General features: G+C 42.7%; 1 protein-coding gene across 1 annotated transcript in view; it reads left to right on the top strand.

Annotated features, from left to right (window-relative positions):
- Positions 1–15,041, top strand: part of Syne1 (spectrin repeat containing nuclear envelope protein 1) — a 385,765-nt gene that overhangs the window by 186,709 nt on the left and 184,015 nt on the right. The window contains exons 55-62 of the mRNA XM_042700560.1: positions 2,163–2,299; positions 2,759–2,936; positions 6,292–6,474; positions 8,587–8,730; positions 9,058–9,213; positions 10,715–10,879; positions 12,174–12,346; positions 12,886–13,039. Of these exons, the coding sequence (XP_042556494.1) occupies positions 2,163–2,299; positions 2,759–2,936; positions 6,292–6,474; positions 8,587–8,730; positions 9,058–9,213; positions 10,715–10,879; positions 12,174–12,346; positions 12,886–13,039 (1,290 nt within the window). The remainder of the gene's footprint in view (positions 1–2,162; positions 2,300–2,758; positions 2,937–6,291; positions 6,475–8,586; positions 8,731–9,057; positions 9,214–10,714; positions 10,880–12,173; positions 12,347–12,885; positions 13,040–15,041) is intronic.

The raw sequence follows: 15,041 nt of genomic DNA, 5'->3' as shown, positions 1-15,041 counted from the left end.
AGGGAAGCTGGTATTGGCCCTGATTCCTGAGGCAGAATCACAACTTGGTTGGTTAGCTAAAGTAGAGGAACTTGCTGTAAACTTGCTGTGAACGTGCTGTGAACGTACTGAGGAAGGATACCTGGGAGAGGAAACTGGAGAAAAGGAGTCAAGTTAGAGGAGCATTGTGCCATTCCAGAAAGCAATGTTGAAGATGTGAGCAGGGGCGGGGGTGGTGAGAGCCAACATGCAGGGGTGAAGGGGTCCGTGGTGAAAGGGGTTAGGACCTAGACCAGACCCTGGCGTCCCTGGAATGGAGTGACAGGGGATGCAGATGGGGAGGCAGGACCATGCCTCGTCTTCTGACTGGCATTTGCCCACACGCAGTTGTGCCACACACAGTGTGTGGATGCAATGTAGACCAAGAATTCTGAAAAGAGTTTACAAAAAAAAAATTCAGGCCTCAGTTAAAAGACCAAATATATGTTTGGTAGATACTGAGGAAGGAGAAGAGTAGCTAGCTGATGGTACAAAGAAATACTCAGCAGAATAATAGCAGCACAAATTCCCAAGTCTTGAAAAAAAGAAAAGTCCATCCAGGTATAAGAAATTTTTAGAACAGAACAGATGAGGAAATAACCTCTCAAGGACAATTCCAGTGAAAGCATCACGCACAGAAACAAAGTAAGACTACTAAAATCTGTAAGAAAGAAAAACACAAAGTAAGCCAGGCCCAAAGAAACGTAGGTCCCATGGTTTCCCTTATTTGTAATATCTAGTATATGTATGAGTCAAGCGGAAAAGGTCAGATAATGTGATGTCAGGAAAATGAACCCTTAGATGTGTATTTTAATGTTTTTTTCTTTCATGCATGTGTTTCTAACACATTTATAAGATTATCTCTTTGTTGCTTTGTATGTCCCTCCCCCACAGTATAACCCTTGCTTTCACTATATTTGATGTCAGTATAACTTGTGGAGGAGATGGGGAAAAACCAGTTGTTTAAGGATACAGGTGGACCTGTTGCAACAATGAGAAGTACAAGTTGTCATGTCCAAAACGAACTTTACAATGTTGGTGGGGGGGGGGGGGCTGGGGGGAGGGAGGAAGGAGAAGGATTGGGATTAGGGGGGGAGGGGGGAGGCTGGGAAGGGATGTGAAGGATAAACAAAGGAGGAGGCTGCAATGCTTGGTAAGAAATGTACACATTATCCTGCCCATGTAACTGTAACTCCTCTGTACAGTATGTTCACAAATAAAATTAAATTAAATTAAAAAAAAAAAAAAAAAAAAAAAAAGAAAGAAAAACACAGATCACTCACATAGGAAAACCTATCCAGAATATCAGCAGATTTCCCAACAGAAACCCTAAAATCAAAGAGGTCAGGCTGGGTGCCAGTGCCCCACTCCCGTAATCCTAGCTATTCAGGAGGCTGAGATCTGAGGATCGAGGTTCAAATCCAGCTTGGGTAGGAAAGTCTGTGAGACTCTTATCTCCAATAAACTACCAAAAAACTGGTTCAAAGTAGTAGAGCACTCACCTTGGGCCGAAGAGCTCAGGGACAGCATCCAGGCCAGAGTTCAAGCCCTACGACTGACCAAACAAAGAGGGCTTTGAATGATGCAGTTAAAGGCAAATAAAAATCATTCCATGATAAAAAAGAACTAAGATAGCTTACCACTACTCCCCCTTTACTACCAAAGATTCTCAAAGATATCCTTAACACAGAAGATGTCCATGACCAGTAAAAACGTACAGAGAAAACATATCCTACCAGAGGAGTGGATGCAGAGAACACCGGGAAGAGAGGCATATGAACAGCAAATGTTACACGCTTTGAAATAACTTTTTTTTCACCTTTGAGCAATATGCACATCTCTGGATGGCACTCATCTAGTCTGACTATCTATTAAACAATGTAGTCTATGCTCTCTTTTCTTCTCACTGTAATCCTTTGCCCGCTTAAGCATGTACCAACATTACATTTAATGTTGGAAATGTGTCTATGGCTAGAAAAAAATCAGCCAAGTGCTGTCATAGGGAAACAAGCTTCATTAGTCCTCTGAACATACTGGGCTGATCCATTCCTCACTAATAATTTATAATAGGATTTGTGCATGTGAATTTAAAGATAGGAAAATTACTCAGTTTCATTGCTTGCTCTTCTTTCTCCTTACATCAGGAGATCCTGGAGGCGCTAAAGAAGGCAGAACCTATGACAGAAGATCTCAAGTCTCAACTGAACGAACTCTGTCGATTTTCCAGGGACCTGAGCACGTATAGTGGAAAAGTTTCTGGATTAATTAAAGAATATAATTGGTAAGTGTAACTCTGCTTTATGAGATGATCTCATGGTGTAACCCAGGCTGACCTTGAATTCCTGGACTCCAGTGATCCTTGAGCCTCTGTCTAAAGAGAAGCAGGTGCACATTACTGCTCCTGGCTTCAGATATTTTTACACGAAGTAGATACTATGCCACATATGGTGGCACACACCTGTAGTACCAGCTACTAAGAAGGCTGATGTGGACATTTACTCGAACTCATGAGTTCCAGAGCAGCCTAGGCAACACAGCAAGACTATTCAAAAATAAACAATAACAACAAAAACTTAAAGAAACTACAAGGGTTTAAATTTTTATTTTAGGTTGTGGTTTCAATAAGAGCTAAATAATGACTAAATTAAATAACTATCCCCAGGACTGTTGACTCCATAAAACATTACTTTAATCAATTGGTCGGTTTTCCTCTCATTAAATTTTCAAATTATGTGTTCAGTCTTTGTTTGCAAGCATCCAAGAGCCACCAGAGTAAAGAACAGACTTTACAGCAAAGATTTCAAAAGACCTACAGGGATTTCCAGCAATGGTTGATGAATGCAAAAATCACTACCGCCAAATGTTTTGATATACCTCAGAATATTAATGAAGTTTCAGCAAGTCTTCAGAAAATACAGGTGAGAGCCTTTTTCAGTTTCTGATAATAGTACTAAAGTGAATTAATAGGTGCTGCTATTTTTAACATTATACATCAAAGTTTTACCTAAAAATTTGAGTTTCAAGTCAGTCTCCCTTGACACAAAGAGAAACTCATCTACTCATCTGCACAAATGTGTGTTATTTTGTGTACTCTGATGTCTTAGGAAGTGATAAATGCCTTTCTTAAGGAACAGGCGTGGTGTCTGACCACTCACTCTGTGTGGGATCTTTCCACTGTTTTTTTCACTCTGGCCCTATTGGGTAGGTAAGATTATGACTCCCAGTGTCGGTCACAGAGCTGACATACGAAATGCACAGACACTGTGTTAGTTTCTTCGTTTGGGTCTCTTCATTTGGGTCTCTTCTCTAGTCTTTTCTTCACCTGGCTGCAACTTCATGATACAATTTCATGCAGAACTTTCAAATCCAATATTTTGTAGATAGAGCAGTTGCACTGCATTTCATAATTGTGTGTGTGTATTTATAACCTAGCAGTTTTTAAGGAATGCTTATTTTACCCCTAGATGTCAAATGTAAGTAGAAAACTATCTACAAGAGCTCATGCATGAATTTCTCTGCTAGAAGCAGCCCTGAAGTGTTGTCCCATCTACCTCACTTTTTTGAATTCTTGCTTCCTGATGTCATAGGACAACTCTTGCTCTGAAAGTTTGCTCCTGTGAAATTCTTTCAGCTTTGCCCCAGGCTAAAGAATAGAACTTTGAAACTTCAGTCACCACTTTGGAGAAACCCAGAACTGTTTTTCAGGACAGTCTTTTCTGTAACACCCAGCTTAGTTTTTGTTTTTGTACACATTTTCCACCTATTAAAACAGATGACCGAGTAAACTTCTGTACTAGACCATTGTTCATGACTGTAATGTATATCCAAAGAAGGCTACATTCTAAAGAAAATTTGACCTTCATGATGCCAGAGGTCCAAGGCTATGGATGGCGGTGGAATCTGCTCAGCTCTTGTAAGGACCTCCTAGCAAATGGTACCACGGTGGCAGGAGCAAGCAACCACGTCATCACACAGGAAGCTAAAGAAACTAGAAAGTCACTTGGCTTTTTCATTTAGAATAGCAGTGGGGAACTTCCAGCCCAAGAACCACATGAGGCCTGTGAAATTATTTGGTACATGACTGGTCAGACACATATGCCTCTCATGGGCTTCCTGTGACCCGTCTGCTTCTATTAATAATTTTGTGTGACCTGAAAATGTTGTTATAAATATTCAAACAGCCTTTGGCAGGAAATAGTTTCCCTATCCTTGCTTCAAAAGAAAAACCTGCTCATGAAAATCAGCAGTTCCTTCAGAGACCTACTTCAGGGCCTCCTCTTTTTTTTTTTTTTTTTCAAGGCCTCCTCTTAATCCCACCCTTTAACAGCACCATACTTTCCACTTTATTTATTATCAAATTGCTAGTAGTTGATAAGCTAGCTCACAGGTATTTGGGGAAAACAAGTCAGGATTTGCATTGATAAATAAAAAACTTTATAGTTCGATTGCTAATGTGTCCATCTAATGCATGCAATAAAAAGTAGTTTACTGATCCTTAACCTAAAGAACAGTGCTGTAGAAATATCAATACCAAATTTCAAACTCTACTACAAAACCATAGTAATCAAGACAACTTGGTACCAGCACAAGAACAGACCTCAGGACCAATGGAATAGAATTGAAAACCCAGAAATGAACCTATAGACATATCGCCTAATCTTTGATAAGGGAGCTAAAAGAATAGAATGGAAGAAAGACAACCTCTTCAGTAAATGGTGCTGGCAAAACTGGTTAATCACTTGTAGAAAACTAAAGCTAGATCCTTATATATCACCCTGCACCAGAATCAACTCCAAATGGATCAAAGACCTCGGAGTCAAAGCAGAAACTCTGAAAACATTACAGGATGGAATAGGAGAAACCCTAGGTCTCCTTGGCACAGGCTGAAAATTTCTTAATAGAGACCCAGAAACACAACAAATCAAAGAAAGGTTGGACAAATGGGATTGCATGAAGTTGCAGAGCTTCTGCATGGCAAAGGACATAGCTAGCAAGATCAATAGAAAGCCCACAGATTGGGAGAAGATCTTCACTAGCCATACAACGGACAAGGGTCTCATATCTAAAATATACCTGGAACTCAAAAAATTAAATCCCCCTACAACAAATCCTCAAAGAAACGACTGCCTAATAAATAAGTTGGCTAAAGACTTAAAGAGAAACTTCTCTGAAGAGGAGGGAAGGATGGTCAATAGACACATGAAGAAATGCTCAACCTCTCTAACCATAAAAGAAATGCAAATCAAAACAACATTGAGATACCACCTCACCCCAGTTAGAATGTCTATAATCAAGAAATCTAATAACCACAGATGCTGGAGAGGATGTGGACAGAAGGGAACCTTACTTCATTGTTGGTGGGAATGTAAACTTGTTCAACTACTTTGGAAAGTAGTGTGGAGGTTCCTGAAAAGACTCCACATAGAGCTCCCCTATGACCCAGCAATCCCACTTTTGGGCATTTACCCAAATGATCACAAACAAGACCATACAAAGCTACCAGCACAACTATGATTATTGCAGCATTATTTACCATAGCTAAGATATGGAACCAACCCAGATGCCCCTCAGTAGATGAATGGATCAAGAAAATGTGGTATATATTCACAGTGGATTTCTATGCCTCCATCAGAAAGAATGACATTGCCCCATTTGTTAGGAACTGGTAAGACTTGGAAAAAAGTATATTAAGTGAAGTAAGCCAGTCCCAAAGAAACATAGGTCCCATGGTTTCCCTTATTTTCAATAACTAGTATATGTCTGAGTCAAGCAGAAAAGGTCAGATAAGTTAATGTTAGGTGAAATGAACCCCAAGATAAGTATTCAAATGTTTTTTTTTCTTTCTTGCAATCGTTTCTAACATATTTATAAGATGATTTCTTTGTTGCTTTGTATGTCCCTCCCCCACGGCTGCTTTCACTGTATTTGATGTTGGTATAATTTGTGGAGGGGAAGGGCAAAAACAAACCATTGAAAAACGAACTTTACAACTTTGGCGGGGGGGGGGGGGGGGGGGGGGGGGGGGGCGGGGGCGGGGGGGGGGTAGGCGGAGATGGGAAGGGATGGGAAGGGGAAACAAAGGAGGAGGCAACAATGTACTCATTATCTTGCCCATGTAATTGTAACCCCTCTGTACGGTATTTTCACAATAAAACATTTTTTAAAAAAAAAGTAGTTTGGTTCTCTTTGATTTTGCTGAGAAAAACATAGAACACTGAACGAATTTAAGTCCATGAGGTACTTTATGATAGCTAGTTTTCTGTTTCTTTGCAGGAGTTTTTGTCAGAAAGTGAAAATGGACAGCATAAGCTAAACATGATGCTGTCCAAAGGAGAACTTCTGAGCTCTCTGCTGACCAAAGAGAAAGCGAAAAGTGTCCAGGCCAAAGTTGCAACTGCAAAAGAAGATTGGAAAAGTTTTCATTCAAATCTCCACCAGAAGGAAGCTGCCCTGGAGGTACAATAGAGAGCCAGAGGGATGCATTCTATGTAGCTCATTGTTAATGCTCATTAACCCAAAGACCCAGCGTCAGTCTCTCACAGGACATTTCAATGAGTTGGCCACCTCTTGGCATATAAACAGCCAATTCATACGCAAATGGTAACTCAGTACTAAGGGTGTCAGCTGATGTGAGGAATTCCTTGGCTTCCTGGGAGGGAAGGAAATGCTCACAGACTTACCCATGTGCTTTCCCAGAGGGAGCAACCAGTGTCACCGTTCAGCATGGTTCTCCATCCTGTGTTTGAAATGTCTCCCGTTTGGAATCTGTGGTAGGAGAATGAGGGCAGTTTAGGACCTGTGCACGTCAGGTGGTAGATTTTAGGAGATAAGTGTGTAAAGGCACAGTGCTTCTGCCCTTTCGTTTCCCCCGCAGGGTCCTGTAAGCATCACATCATGCCACAATGCACTGACTTATTTTCTACTTTGTGTATCAACTCTTCTCTCAGGAGAAAATACAGAAAAAGATCCATGATTTGATGATGACCATAAGTAATGAGGAAACAAAACAGATAATAATAGAGAATTGCTGTTCAGAAAGAGAATTTTGTACTTCTTCGATTCTTTTCCAACCCAAGACCATGCTCTTTTGAAGCAGCTGGCTTCTCAAGAGACAGCCATAGTAGAGAGCCTGGAAATTCACCCTTAACCCTCTGAGAATCAGGACAGCAATGTAGCCCAAGCTCCCACACTTGGGCTGGGTAATGTACTAACACATACGGTGTGGTTTGCAGGATTACCTTGTGCACGAGTAGGGAACTAGGTCAGGAATGGTCGGCTTTGTTAATCTGCCTGTCCTCATGACAGGCATAATTATTTCATTTGATCCATTCTACCTTTCTCCCACCCTTTTTTCCTAATAGGAAGGGAATACTAATAAATGCCCAGAATGAGTAGGAACTAAAGGAGTGATACGCCAGTGGAAGTTCCCTTTCTGAAGGGTAGCCAATCTCTAAAGAGAGGCAGTTGTCATATAATCTAGGTGTGTCTGGGGTTGGGAGCTGGCACCCACTCGTTGGTGAGTGGCACTGACTCTATTTGAAGAAGCCAAGGCAGGTGCCCAGAGAAGTGACATTTAAACTGAGCCTTGAAGCCTCATCACTCCTTGAAGTTGCCAAGACTAACATGAATTTCACATAGAAGGAGCTGAACGTGCAAAGAGTGTCCTGAGCGCTAACTATAAATTGAGAATGTGGAGAATTTATTTTTGATATTGACATGAGGCTTTCTTTGCAAGAAAAACAATAGAGAGATATTAGAAACAAAAGGCCAGATAGTAAAATGTCAAACTGTGTAATTTGACCTTGATCCTTAACTGTGAATTTGAGGTCAGTCTGGGCTACTTAGTGGTCCCTATCAAAAGAAAAGAAGGAAGGAAGGAAGGAAGGAAGGATGGAAGGAAGGAAGGAAGGAAGGAAGGAAAAGGTAGAAGGAGAGAAAGGAAGGAAGAAAAGGAAGGGAAGGGACTTAGGCTTAGACCAAGCTGTTTAAATTGCTGATGAGTTTTCAAGCATAGCTTTGGTTCATGTAATAACACAAGTAACAAATTCAAATTCACCTTACTCTAGGCACTTTATAAAGAATAACCTACAGCTGGACACTGGTGGTTTACACCTAAAATCCTAGCTACGCAGAAAGCTTAGATCCAGAGAATCGTGATTTGAAGGCAGTGTAGGCAGAACAGCTTGGGAGAACATGTCTTCAGAATAACCAACCAAATGCCAGTCTGGAAGCATGGCTCAACTGGTAGAGCTCCCATGGAGCAAGAAGGCTGGGTCAGCACAAGGCCCTGAGTTCAAATCCCAGTACCAGAAAAAAGTCAGAAATGGTAGGTAGCTTTGCAAAAGAAAAATTGTACCCTATATCACATTATTGTCACATTTCCAGAATAGCTGTGGGAGGATTCATAATAATACTAATAAGCATATAATGGCATTAGGTATTTATCTCTTTAATAATCAGAACAAACATTTTAGGAGACATAACCATTAGGTAAATCATAAATGTATTGGCTTTAAGTGAATGACTTTGGACTGGCATGCCCTCCCCGTTTTATCTAAACCCTTGCAGAATCTGAAGATCCAAATGAAGGACTTTGAAGTAAGTGCAGAGCCTATACAGAACTGGCTGAGCAAAACAGAAAAGCTGGTCCAGGAAAGCAGCAACCGCCTGTATGATCTGCCTGCGAAGAGGAGAGAGCAGCAGAAGCTCCAGGTGATCTGACCCGGTTAGCTGTCTGCCGGCATCTCCATCCCTTCCTCTGCCCACCCACTCTGAGATCACATGCATGCTGGGCACCCCGGAGTTAGATGGTAGCACCTTTCCCCTTTCCTGACCAATGTGATGTTTCTCTGACTTTCCCTTGAGGTCTGACTACTTGTCTTCTATAGTGCGCCACTGTGTGTAGCTTGGAAATCCTACAGCCTTCAGGGAACTCTGATGGCTTGCCAGTGTGTATTTCCCTGTCCTTTGAGCCAGAGCTCCGTCTGCCACGTGCTTTTCCCAGCCCCTGAATGGTAACTCGCTGCTTGTGCTTTTCAGTCTGTCCTTGAGGAAATCCACTGCTACGAGCCTCAGCTCAGCAGGCTGAAAGAGAAAGCTCGGCAGCTGTGGGAGGGACAAGCTGCCAGCAAGAGCTTTGTGCACAGAGTGTCGCAGCTGTCTTCTCAGTATCTAGCGCTAAGCAATGTAACCAAGGTAACTAACGCCCGTCTGTGCTGTGTGTGAGTGTGATGCGGAGGTCTCCAAACGGGTGTTGCCCTAGCCTGCTTGGGGTGGGCGCCCTGCCCCTCCCACAGGCCCGTGACTCTGGGTCAGCTGCTTCCTAGCCTTGAAGTTTAAGGTTAGCCTGTGTTACACCTTAGTGTGGCTCTCTGACACGGCAAAGGAAATCCCAGAGACTAAACGAGACTTCCAGTCTCTGTGATGACCCCAAATACTCCTGTCACTATGAAAACGACATGTTCTCTGGGACTTGGATTTTTGAAGACTACATGCCTAAGGATAAGTCAAAATTTAAGAGTTTCTGCTCTAAAGAACCTCTGATTAAATTACACTCAAAAAACGTGAGCTGGAAGCCGTTCAAAATTCAGTGTGGTTAATGTTTGTTTGTTTTCTTAATTAGCTCAAAGTCCATACATTCATGACAGTAGTTCAGGATGTGTCGGTGGAGGATTTCACTTCAGATCCTAAAGCTGAGCTCAGAATTAGCAATGATTCACAAAATGGGTTAAATCACCTCAAATAGCTTATAATAAAGCAGATGGAACTCCGGAGACCTCACTGAGAACACTTGATGTGAGTGCTGTCCCTGAGCTTCTTTTTGTTCAAGGCTTGCACTCTGCCACATGAGCCACAGCTCCATGTCTGGCTTTTGGGGTAGTTTAGTAGAGATAAGAGTATCACAGACTTTCCTGCCCAGGCTGGCTTCAAACCATGCTCCACAGATTTCAGTGTCCTGAGTAGCTAGAATTATAGACATGACCCATCAGTGCCCCGCTAAGAATCTGGTTTTGATTGTGTCTTTTCTTTCATGTGCTTTTTTCTATGTTACTGAGATGGTTTTTTATGGTCTGCTCATTTGAATTTTCAGTGAATATTGTTAAGATAGTCATAGTAGTGTAGGTCATCCTGTAATCTTAAATGTGTACCATGTTTATTTGATGAGTGGATTGATTTTTTCATTCTTTCGAAGTCCTACCACATCTAAAGTTATAGAATGAGTGAGAACAGCTTTCTGTTCATTGGAATTTACTCAGATCTTTCAGAAGTAATAGATTCTCTAATGCTTTAGGAACTGTAGACTGTTCTTTAATGTCTTCACTGTAATGCACATGGCCTGTAATAAGTGAACCCACTTGCTGATCAAAAGCTAAAGACAACTGTGATTAGAATCCAAGGTGAGACACTAGGAAGAGATTTTACTGATTTGGAAAAATTGTGATTTTTCATAAAGATATTGAGGGTTAGTAAATTACCATTGTTCTGCTTTAGGACTTAGTTTAGTTTAGGGTGTTTTTTTTCTTACCACTTAAGATGATGTCTCACGTATGGGATGAATTCAGACTTGAATCTTAATTCTACAGCAAATGTCATCATTGCACACTAACTGCTGGCTTCCCATGTGTGTAGCCGTAGGCTCTATAGGAGTCTCTGTGGAATAGTTGGCTAGACATGCATGCGCCTCTGTCATTTCCAGGAGAAAGTAGCAAGGCTGGACAGGATCGTGGCGGAGCACAATCAGTTCTCCCTCGGGATGAAAGAATTACAAGACTGGATGACTGACGCGGTTCACATGCTGGACTCCTACTGTCACCCCACGTCGGACAAAAGCGTGCTAGACAGCAGGATGCTCAAGCTGGAGGTGTGCCCCCTTACAGATCTCTGCCTTACAGAGCTTGTTGGCTTCACAGTTTCTCAGGCCTTCATCTGCTGGGCCTGGTTATGCACCACTGTGTCTTTGAGAAATCTCCCAGCGCTTTGTGGGAGTGGTGGTATGAGAGCATCTCTCCTGAGCAGACCTGAATTATGTGACCCTAGTTGTAGGATCAAAATACAATCAAATAAAACCCATATTATTTACTGTCTTGACAGCAGGTTGAGGCTCAGTTTAAATTAGATCGCAGCCATGTTTATTTGGGGGAGATATGTTGACGCTGAATTTTATAGGGTTAAAAACATTGTTCACCTTACTCAGCTTTCTTGGCTGCCTGTTTGAGTCAACTCCTCCCATGCTAAAAGGCCAGGGTTATTGAAGTTGTGATGAAAATAATGAATCTGCATTTGTGGATGTCTCCTTTGTCTCCTGGGTGACCTCTAGCCCACTATGACTGTGTCTTGACACTAGGAAATCAAAGGTGAATAAAATGTGGCCTTTGTCCTCCAACATTCCCTCCTCTGAGACTGAGGATGAAAGACAGGAGACAATCGCACAGCTGGAGATGTGTGTGAGGCTGTTGGAGAATAGGATCTTGGGAATTTTTAAGAATAATAGAGGAATTCCCTGGCAAAGGAGTGGGTATGGATTTGAGGATATTGCCACAGACAGGAAATGGCTAGCAAAAGGCAGTTGCAAGAATACAAGAAGTTGGTCAGACCTTTTTATTGAGGGGTTGATTATTTTATGCAGTGAGGCCCACATGTGTCTAGAGGGAGGCTGGAGGGAATGCAAGGCCCAGCTTTGGAACAGAAATGAGGCTCTGCCTTTTCAGGGGAAGCTGCTACCAGCTTGATCCGTCTGAACTGAAGTGTCACTCCCATATAAAAAAAGAAGAGGGCTTACAGAGGGCTTGACATATCTAATCTCTTTCCTTAGAGATGTTCTGCCACAGACCTGAACTTTTATAAGCTTTTCTTCCTGTGACCTTTGAGACTTCATGAATTCTACTGTAATATATTATTCCCTGTTAAAGCCGGGGGATAAAATATCAGTGGAAGGAAAGGACTATTCAGAAAAGGCTCAAGACTGGTCAAGACGAGAGTCAGTGCCAGAGCTTCTTAGAGGCTGGCAGGTGACTCGTTCCTGTCACTCACCAGCAAAACTTCCCTGGCGTGCACTGTAGACATGTCATGACATGCTGCTATCTTCAGGACCTCTGGAGCATTTGAAGGCAGAAAGAGTAGGTGTGATACAAAGGTCTTCTGTGCTTGCTTTTCAGGCCCTGTTGTCAGTGAAGCAGGAGAAAGAGATTCAGATGAAAATGGTAGTGACCAGGGGAGAATATGTCCTGCAGAACACCTCTGCGGAGGGGGCACCTGCGATCCAGCAGCAGCTGCAGGCTGCGAAGGACATGTGGGCGTCCCTCCTGTCCACCGCGATTCGCTGTAAAAGGTGAGTGCACTCTGCACTCTGGCCAGCTGTTATGGACAGACTATCCCTTCCCTTTCCCTTTCCTTACTCCCTTCCCTTTCCCACTCTTTCTCTCCCTTTCCCTCCCATCTCTTCCTCTCCCTTCTTCCTCTTTCTACTTTCCTTTCTCCTCCCTTCCTCTCCCCTCCCCTCTCCTCCCCTTCCCTCTCTTTCATTCTTATTCTTATTTACTTTCTCCCTTCCCCTCCCCTTCCTCCTCTCCTCCCATCTCTCATAATATATTAAAACAAACGAGCAAGTATAAACTCGCACGTCGTTTGATCTGTAATACTTTGACAGTGTTTTGATATAGCTAATTAAAAATTACATGTTTCTTTTGCTGCCCAACGTCAAAAGATAAATCTCTGTTCAATGATAATCATGGTACAGATACCGTAATTGAAACCACATAGCTCCCCCTGGACCCTGGGCTGCTGGGGTGGGCAGAGCAGCCCCAGTTACAGAGGTGGGACGTAGAGAGCGTCACAGTGTACACTCCCGTGCTTTCTGTTCCCTGTCAGCCAACTCGAAGGAGCGCTTTCCAAATGGACAAGTTATCAGGATGACGTGCGGCAGTTCACTGGCTGGATGGACGGGATAGAGGGCAGCCTGAGTGAATCGGAAAGGCAGCATGCGGAGCTGCGGGAGAAAGTAGCCGCCCTGGGAAAAGCCAAGGTCAGAAACGGACTCAGGCCTCACTTAACTCTTACAGCAGTGGAGGCTTGAGTTCTAATGCTTAATATCTTCCAAGCCCAGAATTCTGTTTGTGCTTCTTGAATGAGTGTAAATGGTCTTCTCCAAGACAGTCACATAAGCCCATGTCATGATACTGACCATTTAAAGTTTAGCCCCTTTTTAATGTCTGTCAGTCCCTTCAGACTGTGCATCTTCACAAGTAAAATTGACTTCTTTTTAACACAGTTTAAGATTACCATTTTACCTCCTCCTTCTATACCAGCGCTTTTGCATGTTAGACAGACACTCTAAGCTCTATTAGTATTTTTGAATCTCCTTATAATATCCAAGGAGGCTCTAACTACTGAAGGCCTTTGAATTTTAGTCATGTTAGGACATATCATATACTAAGGCGTAATTATCAACGTCTGCATAGAAATCATGGGAGCTCCAAAATTCATGCCCCAGTGAAAGTTCTAAATTGGGAGTCTCCTTATCCCTACTTCCTTCTTTCCCATTCCCAGTTCAGTTTGCTACTAGTTCTGCCAAGCCCGTCTCTTCTTGGCATTACAACAAACTCATTTCTCACCTGCTTCCTCTCCATCTCTGCCACCATCATGCAAGGCAAATAGCTCCAGGGGCCCTAGCTGGCTGCACTGTGTATGTGACACGTTCCTCCTGGGTGGTTTGTAAGAATTCTACAGTCTCCCCGAGCATTCCCCCTTTCCTCTTCTCCCATTCTCACCTACCATCTCACACTGCCAAATCTGATACAGCACCGCTTTAAAAGATTCCCTGCCTTCTCAGAATCTCTCCTTCCCTAAGGGGCCTTCCCCTTCCTGTAGCTTCCCACCCACCTTGGATTACTTCAGAAGTCATTTTTTACTACAATGCCACTCTACCCAGCCCAGGATGAATTAGTAGTTCCCTCCTCTCACAGCCCTTCTTCATTCCTTCATCACTCATGTTACACAATGTGTCCTTGCATGTCCCTCTCCTGCAGTAGATAATGATGATAGTGATGCTGAATTTCCCTTGTTGACCTGGCATTTGGCTCTGTCAGATGCCAAGCAAATGCCGTTACAGTAACTCAAATGACTAACTGGTCTTGCATGACCTGTGCCAAATTGCTGTATTTCTGGGTCTCACTTCTGTATCTGTAAACTAATAATCATAATGGTCTGCTTGGTAGTTATCTACATTTATTACCTGCCATCGCAGTTCATTGCCTGATGAGTAAATAATTCATCTGTTTAGTCAATATGTGTTGAGATGTTGCCATGGGTAGACACAGTGCCCCACTATAGGTAAACAAAACATTGAGGTTGGGTATAATTTGTGGAGGGGAAAGGAAAAAACAAATCGTTTAAATAGGGATATAGGTGAATCCATTGCAACAATGAGATGTACAAGTTGTTATGTGGAAAAACAAACTTTACAACTTTGGTGGGGGGGGGGGGGATAGAGGATTGGGTGGGGGTCGGGGGGAGGGAGGATGGGAAGGGATGGGAAGGGGAAACAAAGGAGGAGGCTACCATGCTTGATAAGAAATGTACTCATTATCTTGCCCATGTAATTGTAACCCCTCTGTACAGTATTTTCACAAGAAAAAGAAAAAGAAAAAAAAGAAAGGAATTCCACCAGAAAAAAATTTCTGGTGGACACACACACACACACACACACACACACACACACACACACACACACACACACACGTTGAGCTTAGGGATAAATAAGTAACTATGACTGGGAAGTGCTGTGAAGAAATAAATCTGGTATGGTGAGAGGAAAGGGCTAACACAGACTGCTGGGTCAGGAAACAGGCACAGGAGAGATCGCTTCGAAACAGGACATATATTGACTGCAGTCTAATGGGTTTGTGCAAAGTAATCTGAGCAAAGTTGGGGAAAGAATATTCTAGATAGAAGAATCATGTCTGCAGGCCCTAAGGAGGAAGAGATCGAGGTACAATAGGGGCAGAGAGAAAGGTAGAATGTTGTTA

The sequence above is a fragment of the Dipodomys spectabilis genome, unplaced genomic scaffold (assembly GCF_019054845.1).
Source record: "Dipodomys spectabilis isolate Male_0828 unplaced genomic scaffold, ASM1905484v1 ptg000001l, whole genome shotgun sequence".
NCBI lineage: Eukaryota > Metazoa > Chordata > Mammalia > Rodentia > Heteromyidae > Dipodomys > Dipodomys spectabilis.
The sequence above is the reverse complement of the archived record's forward strand: the minus strand, read 5'-3'. Positions and strand labels throughout refer to the sequence as shown.